Genomic DNA, 9540 nt, shown 5'->3' on the forward strand with positions numbered 1-9540 from the left:
AACTGTGTTTTAAAGAACAGAAAAACTGTCTTTACATTTTAAATGTACAATGGCAGGTTGTCCCAGCACTGTTCTCTGCTGCTTATGAATTACTCATCACCCACTTTATCAGGTCACCCTGTTCAACTGCTTTTTAACACAAAGATCTAATCAGCCAATCACACGACATCAGCTCAGTGCATTTATTCATGTAGACATGGTGAAGAAGACTTCCTGAAGTTCAAACTGAGCATCAGAATGAGGAAGAATGAGGATTTAAGTGACTCTGAATGTGGCATGGCTGCTGGTCTGACTATTTCCTGGGATTTGTACAACCATCTCTAGGGTTTACAGAGAATGGTCTGAAGAAGAGAAAATATCCAGTGAGCAGCAGTTGTCTGGACCAGAATGGCTTGTTGGTGTCAGAGGTCAGAGGAAAATGGGTAGACTGGTTGGAAATGAGAGTAACGTCCTGCTAGGAAACTCTTTTTCCTCCAGAATTGTCTTAATTCTTGATGTCATAGATTCAACAAGGTGTTAGAAACATTCCACAGTTCCTGAGTTGTCCCAGGGAGTTTATACACTAAAGCCGGATTTATGCTAGCGTGACATCTGAGTGTGGTCCTTTACGGCGTAGCTAACGCTGGTGAGTTTGCTTTCGCACTCAAGCGTAGGTATTACACGTAGTTTTGGTGTTGTGTTGCAGTGTGTCCTCCTAATCTGAAGGTGGCAGCAGGGGTGGTATCAGTAGGTAAACTCACCAAGTCGGAGTTCTTTTGATGGTTCACTTCAGTTCGGTAGGTATTTTCTATTTTAAAACAATGGCATCCAGTATGGTTCAGTGTCTTTACTAGTTTGTGGAAGAAAACAAAAAAATAATTCGATCAGCCTCTCATCATGGTTATTGTTTTTAAAAACGGTGGTTACCACACAAATTCAGCAAGAAGATCCAGATGTCCGGCAACACATGATCCAAAACTGACCAATCACAAGGGAGTACCTCTGCATAACCGCCTGCAAAGCAGTGGTGCACGTCAGGTCTGGAAGAGGTGCGCGTCGAGCCTCTGCAGACCTACGCCAAGCCTACGGTGGTTACGCAGACGCCACGCAACCATAAAGCTGCCTTAAGACCTACTTCTGACCTTTTTTTTTTTTTATTTATTTGTGTGTGTGTGTGTGTGTGTGTGTGTGTGTGTGTGTGTGTGTGTGTGTGTGTGTGTGTGTGTGTGTGTGTGTGTGTGTGTGTATTTCTGGTACTTTGATTGTTGTTGTGATATATGTTGTTGCTGTCTTGGTTATTTCTTTAGGAACTCCTGATGATTGTCAGCTTAGTTTACCTGTAAAAGCTGTAGGAAATTCTCTGTAGTGTTTCTGTAGAGGTGTAGCAGCTGGTTGTCTGGTGTTAGGTTGGATTGAAGAGTCTTTGCTTCTATCTGTTCTATCTTTGTCTCCTCTTCCTTTTTTGTACTTTCCTTGTACTTCTCTTTATTATTATTCTTTTTTCTCTGTACCCTCCAATAAAGTCCAGTCTGATTATATAGATTCCATAATTAAAAATAAATAAATATGACAAAATAATAATAATAATAATTAATTAATTAATTTTAGAGGATAGAGATAAGAGGAGCCTTATACCCATAAAGCTCCCCTTGGCAAAGCAAATTTGTTCGGCACAACACAGCAGCCAGACCATCATTCTGGAAAGGTCAAGTTAAAAAAAAAAAAAAAAAAAGGAAACATTTTTCAGAGATTTTACTCCATATTGACATGACAACATCAAAAAGTTGCTGCAACAATCATTTGTCAGCTGCACATCCAAAATGAGAATCTCCGGTTCCACCACATCCCAAACCCGCTCTGCTGGATGAGATCTGGTGACTGAGGACACCATTGGAGTCCAGTGAACTCATTGTCATGTTCAAGAAAGCAGTTGGAGGGGTCAGAGCAGGATGGGCAGACTGGTTGGAGATGACAGAAAGACAGCAGGAAGTCAAATAAGCACTGGTTCCAATCAAGGTCTGCAGGATATCATCTCTGAACACACAACACATCCAACCTTGAAGCAGATGGGCTACAGCAGCAGAAGACCACACGGGTGCCTCCTGTCAGCTAAGACTTAATTAGGTCCAGAGGGTGGACCTAATTAAGTGGCCGGTGAGTGTCTATCTTAGATTGTGTTGGAAAAAATTGTGAGGGAACTTTAGAGTGAATGACCCACATGTAATTTACAGGGCTGAATGGATACACACAGACATGCATATTAGTTAGAGTACAGGAGCAGAAGAAGAAACACATTTCAGAGCTTCAGATAATAAATCACTGATTAAATCAAGTTTTCCAGCTGCAACAGATGTCTAAGTGAATCTTTTAAAATGAAAGCTTGAGATCTGGAAGAGTTTTTAAACTCTGTTTAATGTGAAGTTACATCTCCAGGCCAGATGTTGAGCTGCTCTTTGTTTGAATTTTCAGTGATAAAAATCTAAAGTGATGGGGAGTTTTCAAGTTAAAAATAAATAAAGTTGTAATTAAAACTAGAGATCATTAAACCTTGTTGGGAGTTCATGCAGCTTGAAGATAAACTGTGCCCTTCGCCCCTGATCATATTCCCACTGGCATTAAATACATGATCGAGCTCTTGTGTCAACAATCAGCTCTCCCAGGACTGAGATGTCCATTCACACTGAACACAAGCGACGCTCAGAGCTGCTGCTGACGTTTGGCTCTGCTCTCACCCCAAGCTGCTGGCGACCCAGCGGACTTCTCACCCAGAGGAGGGAGTAGATGAGATGTCCACCACCACATCTCCTTCACCTCCAACTCCTCCCTCTTCCCCCTCTTTCTCTCAGAGGTGTCTGGTGACTCTGGCCCATGTTATGTTGCTCCTCCCTTCATCGTAGTGGAGAGGAAGAGAGAGGGAGAAAAGGAGAGGCTCCATCCCACTACTAGCATGTCCCCAGAGGCCCCCCAGCCTGCCTGCCTGCCTGCCTCTCCTGCTGCTCAGTACAGACCCAGACCAGCTGGGATCTCAACCTTTCCAGAGAGCCACAAGAGGAGTGTGTGAAAGCTCTTCACAAATCTTCATTTACTCTTCATTAGGTGAACCACACAGATACTAATTCCAGCTGCACCTGCCATACCTCTCGCTGGTGTGGAGGAGATTTTCTTTTGAGATGGATGTGGCTCCCCAGGCCCTGGCGCTTCTGTTGCCCCTGGTGCTCGTTGTGCTCAGCCTGTCCCCTGTACCCACCTATGGAGGATGCCCGTCAGCTTGCCGGTGCTCTTTTGCCATGCTGCAGTGCCTGGAGCCCAATGGTATAACCAGTATCCCACCACTGGTACTGCAAGAGAGCGAGAATGTGACAGAGATGTGAGTATGACCTGTTACCTAAACGAGTTCACTTTCTCCGATGCTGATGGCTTGTAAAGATGGATTTTATCTGTGTTGGCGCTGAATTTGCTTTTCTGGTTTAAGATGCATTTTGTGGAAGTTTTGGGGCAAGAAAACAGGAAAATACATTTGAGTTTTGTTTAGTTCAAAGGAGTATATCCAGTAGTTAAATAGCCCCACAGCCAATGACAAGGTAGTCAAAGTTAGAGCACTTGAACTGACTCAGTCTTTAAAAGTTTGCTAAGAACAACAGCAGCAAGCTGGAGAGCAGATATACTTTGTGTAAGTTTCTTTATTGAATACAGTCAGATTCAACTAATCGTAACTCATCATACAGGCAGCCATGTTGCCAACTTTAGCTGACAAAAGCTACTTTCCATTCATGTAAACCAAGTGAAATCATCATTTTAATTAGCCTGTTTTAAGTTTTTGCTAAATCTAGATGCTGTTTAACCTCTTTTAATGGCAAAAAAAATTAAGTTTCACAAGTACAAGGATTATATGTTTTTATATAGATCTTAAAAGAAAGTTGAGACATGTGAGATTACTACAGAAGTATCAGAATCAAGAAATGTACCGAGTAAATTCACCTTACTTATATTATGTTCAGCACTCTGTTCAGTAGCTGCTGTTGTAAAGTGCTTTATAAATAAAGTTGGCTTGGCTTGGAGCACAGTAGAAAATGTACTGTCTGATTTGTGTTTAATTACTTACAGTTAAAAACCAGAGGATAGCAGCCTGATCAATCTAGGAATGAGTAAAGTAAAGCCTGATGAGGAACAGTAACCTGAAAACTTTAAATAATTTTTTAATAGAGGTGTTACACAGATAAATATCTCAGAAATATCTCATTGGCTGATTTTGAAGATGAACACCTCATTCAATGGTCAGAGTCTGAAGAATGGAGGGATTGCTCCAAATTCACCTTGGAAACGCCATAAGGATCCAGAAAGAAGTGAAGCCCAAGACAGTCGATCATAGAAAGAGTAAATACTTTACTATAAAACCTCCTTCATCTCCATGGAAACTACCAGGACCTTCATCATCCATTTCAAAAGGCAAATCTTCTGTACTGCACATGTCTCATGCTGCCCCCTATACAGAGGGTTTTGATGAAGAAAAGGTTAATTCAAAGTAAATCTGCCTGAGACATTAAGATGGCAGCATATAAGGGACTTTGGCTTTCGGTACAGGCAGAAACTGATACCTTGAGTGTGTTTCAAAGCCGTGTATCTGGTTGTGGATGAGATTTCAGTGCTGTAGATTTAATATTAAAAGTGCTAATAATAATAAAAAACTTAACACCAAATCTAATGATCCAGTTGATTCTATGAAATGTCACATTGTCATTGTAACATATTGAGTGTGAGAGTAAGTTTAAACGAAACTTGCATGCCTGAAGCGTATGGCTCAGATGAACAGAGACTTCTCTCTTAGCAACAGCATGTCTGCAGCAGAAGATTGTTATTTAACTTTGGCTTTTTTAGACTTGGCTCAGAAAAAGCAGTAGAAACTGACCACCTGTGATTTTAAAGAGGGCTGCTGTATTATTAAGCAACACACCTTCAGCTCCACCATAGAAAACTAAATGTCACTCTCTGCACCGCCATGCTGCTCTCTCTTTGTTCTTGTCCCTGGATCTGAGCAATTAGCACTTGTTAAGAAGGAACTACATTTATGAAACGCTATTTCAACAGAGGAAGTCAATTTACTGCCACTCTCCTCTGCTTTCACTCTTACTGTTCTTTTTTGCCCTTTCCTTTCTCCCTTCCCTCATATTTCAGAGGTATTTCCTTGTACCTGCAGCTGAACATCCTTTGTAGAGCTCAGAATGAAGCTTGACATTCTCACTCGAACATCCAATCGATAAGAGAGCAGGCTTCTGTTTACTGTGCTGCTCTACATGCCAGCAAACAACAGCTCTTGGCTGTATCAGCAGTGGAAAGGAATACAGGCGATGCGTGGAACAAACAAGAGGCCATTAACTGTGAAACAGGGGCTGAAATTCATCATATGCTGAGTTATAAATTCAATTTTGTGAATTGCCAGTCAATGCCCCCACTCGGGAACAATAGATGATATACAGCCCACTTGGCTCAATCCAATAAGTAGGGACGATGGGTGATCCTGGGCCCACCTGCCCTGTAATCACATTATTGCTGTGTGGGTCAATCAAACATGAATATAAAGGTTTGTGTGCTGCAGCTTATAAACACTGGGCTAGAAAGTTGAAAATGATGCCACTTTCTGCAAGTACAAACTAAAACAGGTTTGTTTTTTTTGGCACAAGTTCTTCATGCTGCAGAAGTATTTACATTTACAGAAAAAGAAGTTCCACACTTTATATTTTCTAATGTTTTACCCATCAGGGCATAATAATAATTACAGAATGTTACAGAAATTTCACTCCAAGAGGAACAAACAGCTCCATCAAGTCGTGAGTTTATTATATTTTACTTGCAGCAAGGAGTTCTAACAAGCAAGGAGAACTAACTAACAGTCTAACAGTTAGGTTTAGATTCTTTTATACACAGCTTCACACACAATAGCGGGTGCAAAACTGCTGACACACCAGCAAGCTTATCAAGGCACGCTGTGGTTTTAAAGTCCAATGTCCTTGTCCAGAGACGTAGTCCAGGCAAAATCAATCTGCACGACACATTTCAGAACAAGTTATACAATGTGGTGTTATATGAGGACATGAAGAACATGGTTTTGCATTTTTACAACAAAGAACATTAATGTGGTCTAAACCAATTCTTGAAATTGGGTAAATACAAACTCAAATGAGCATCAGATTATGTAGTAAAATGTGAAAAACTAAATCCATCCCATGATTTAGCAGTTTATAAAAGAACATTCAGCATTACTTGCGTGAAGTAATGGTTTTGGTATGACGTTATCAGTCTCTTACCTCATTGTGGGGGAATTTTGGCCCACTCCTCTTTACATAGTCCCTTCAGTTCATTGAGGTTCAGTTCTTTTAAAGGCCCCACTTCAGCATTTCAATCAGTTTAAGTTCTGGGCTGTGACTGGAGCATTGCAACAACTTAATTCTTTACTTCTTTGGTCATTCATGGATCATTGTCCTGTTGCACAAGTTAATTTTAGACAAGTTTTAGCTCTCAGACAGATGGGCTTACATTTGACTCCAGAATATGTTGGTACACAGAGAGGATCATGGTTCCCAAGGTGCAAGGTGTGCAGATCCTGTGGCTGCAGGACCAGCCCAAATCATCATCCCTCCACACCATGCTTGACAGTTTGTATGAAGTGTTTCAGCTGATATGCTGAGTTTGGTTTTATCCAAACATGCTGCTGTGTATTCTAACCATACAGCTTCACTTTGGTTTGGTCTGCCCAAAGGACATTGTTCCAGAAGTCATGTAGTTTGTTTGCAAGCCTAAGTCGTGCTGCTATGTTCTCTTTTAGAAAGACACTTTTTCCTGCAGCCTCTTCCAAGTGTTTAATAGACTTTAATAGACTCCTCTTGAGCAAAAGGTGGACGGTTTTTTGAGCAAGATCCTTGGACGGTCTAGTTAAGCCACCTATTGAGATATCTCATGAAAAGAGCCGGCTGTCCTTGCACCAGTTGCTATACTGACCTACAATGAGCTCGCTAGTTATTCCAAGGTGGCTGTTTCTGGAAGACAGAAAGCCTGGGGAAGAATTTCCCATCAGCCTTGTCCACCTGACGTCTCTAAGAGCATTATTTATTTCATCTCATGATCAGACCGTTGTGTTCTGATTGTGGTTTGTAGGTCTCTGGTTTGTTAGTTGGTAAATGTCAGGAAGGTCAGATAGGACTCAGCATTGCATTTGGATGTGAATGTCCTTTCCTTCAGACCAGCGTGGTTTCTTTTCCTACTGCTATTCCCAACTCTGAGCAGTTACATGCACAAAGTGGTTTATGGTTTAAGTGATTAACTGCTGAGCGCTGACATTAAAATTATACAAATTACTTGAGCCTCATTAAGGTTCTTTTTTTTTAGTTGTTGCAGTCCCCAAACAAACCTCATCTTAACTGTGTTCTCTTTAACAAACAGCCAAGTAACAAAAGGCTTAAGGTTACAACAAAATGCATGTATTTAACTTCATCTATTTTTCTCCACCCCTTTCTCTTTTTATTATCTAGCTACATTGAAAACCAAGCAGGCCTGGAAAATATAACAAAAGTTGACCTTGCTTACTACAGAGAGCTGAAGAACCTGTAAGTTCCTATTTACTCTTTCTTTTTGCTTACTATTGCCACAGCTGTTAGGTTTATTTGCTGCAAATAGATTTTACAATGAAACATCTTATCTTAGACTTAAAAAGGTTTTAAGGACATGTTGAGAACCCCTCATTTCTTTGTATGTTCTTTGTATGTTTTTCTACTATTTAAAGTCCATTCCTTGTACCACATGTCACAAAGACACATAACTGTTCCATTTTTTTAGTTGCATCAAAAATGCAAAAAGACAACAGTTTAGCAGACAGGAAAAAAAACATTCTTGTGATTCCCAAAGAGGTGTTGCCTGAAAACTTGGCAGATGTCAGCATGCCTCGCTGCGTGTCCTTAAAATATTTGAGAAAACTGGACAAATATAGGAAAAAAGCAGGAGAGTCAGGACCAGAAAACTGGCTACAGCAGATGAACAGGATCTGAAAGTGGTGTCCTGAAGTAGTAGGAACAAATCCAGCAAAGACCTGAACCATGACCTGAGACCTGAGAGATGGCTCTGCACCTTCAGCTGATCCTTCTACCGTTGGCCAAAGACTCATCAGGAAACATGGCTGTCAAGAAGCCATTCTTAAGGAAAGGAAACAGGGAGAAAAGGCTGAGGTTTGCCAAATGACACAAGACATGGACTGAAAATCAGTGGCAACAGGTCTGATGAAGGAATGGCTCCTCCCCAGAACCCGGACAACAACATTACTAAAGCCGTGTGGGATCATCTGGACAGAAAACAGAAGAAAAAACAGAAAAATCCACTGATGAGCTTTTTAAAGTCCTGATTTATTAAGTCTGAAGAACTATTCCCAAAGTCTACTTAAAGAAATGACAGAAAGCTTGTCTAAGAGGGTTCAGGCTTTTTTTTTCTTTTGTGTGTGTTCCTACATCCACTGTGTTTATACTTTATTTTTATTAAAATTATATGCATACATGCAGAATAAAGCGGCACAACTTGTGCAGTGAATGAGACAATAAACAATAATAAATGACTAAATGTGTCCAGACTGTGCTGCTAAGAAGGAAAATTAAAAACAGACATGAGAAAAAAAGAAGTAAAATAATAATAATAATAATAAAAAAAATCATTCAAAGAAATAAAAACAGGAAAAAGAATGAAGTAGATGATGGGGATACAATCACTCCCAATCAAAAGCTCTCTTTTCATGAAGAGAAGAGAAATTAAACATATACAGAAGACATAAAATACAGACATCATCACAATATTTTATATATATATATATATGTATATATATATATATTTCTCCCAGAGAGCATCACATTTTCCCTTTAATAATTCCATACGCTGAATATCTCTGATTTTTGCATTGTTGAATTGTGGGAGGTTCTTGGCAAATCCAGCTGTTTGTTCTGGCCTTCTCACGTACCATCATAAAGATTTTAATAGTCTCTCACATTTGGGCCCTTGTGTGTCCAGTTTTCCCAGTTAGAAAGATAGACAGGACTCAGAGTGCATTAAAGAAAAAAATACTGACTTACAAGCTGGTTAGAACTGGATAAATTCTGCCTTATATACTGCATCTACATTTATGTTACCTCTTTACCGTAATATATGAAGTGATAAGGGGTTACTCAGTTACTGCTTAGTTATTTATCAAACTTCTATTCAGAGTTTAATGCTTTGATGTGTGTTGTGATCTTTCCTCTCCTCCAGCACGGTGACGTTGTGTAGGCTGAGGTTCATCTCCTCCAACGCTTTCCAAAACAACCTGAAGCTCCAGTATGTGTAAGTGTCCTTGTCCAGACAAAGGGATTGTCTTCCCTTGTGTTTTGACATGTATGTGGGTCTGCCTATTTGTCGCTGTCATTCAGTGTTCAGCCAACTCAGGAGTGACACCATTTCTCTAAATTAATAATAGTAATAATGGATTAGATTTCTATAGCACTCTTTAAGGCACCCAAAGTGCTTTACATTGGATTAAATCTTACATAACCTCAC

At 40.2% G+C, this 9540-nt stretch overlaps 1 protein-coding gene across 2 annotated transcripts in view; it reads left to right on the forward strand.

Moving 5' to 3' along the window:
* The first annotated feature begins 3149 nt into the window (after nt 1–3149).
* ntrk1 (neurotrophic tyrosine kinase, receptor, type 1) overlaps nt 3150–9540 on the forward strand; it is a 46040-nt gene continuing 39649 nt past the window's right edge. For both annotated transcript variants that reach the window (XM_041987636.1, XM_041987637.1), the window contains exons 1-3: nt 3150–3346; nt 7503–7577; nt 9256–9327. In XM_041987636.1, coding sequence (XP_041843570.1) covers nt 3150–3346; nt 7503–7577; nt 9256–9327 — 344 coding nt within the window. The remainder of the gene's footprint in view (nt 3347–7502; nt 7578–9255; nt 9328–9540) is intronic.

The sequence above is a fragment of the Melanotaenia boesemani genome, chromosome 6 (assembly GCF_017639745.1).
Source record: "Melanotaenia boesemani isolate fMelBoe1 chromosome 6, fMelBoe1.pri, whole genome shotgun sequence".
In the NCBI taxonomy this organism is placed as follows: Eukaryota; Metazoa; Chordata; class Actinopteri; order Atheriniformes; family Melanotaeniidae; genus Melanotaenia; species Melanotaenia boesemani.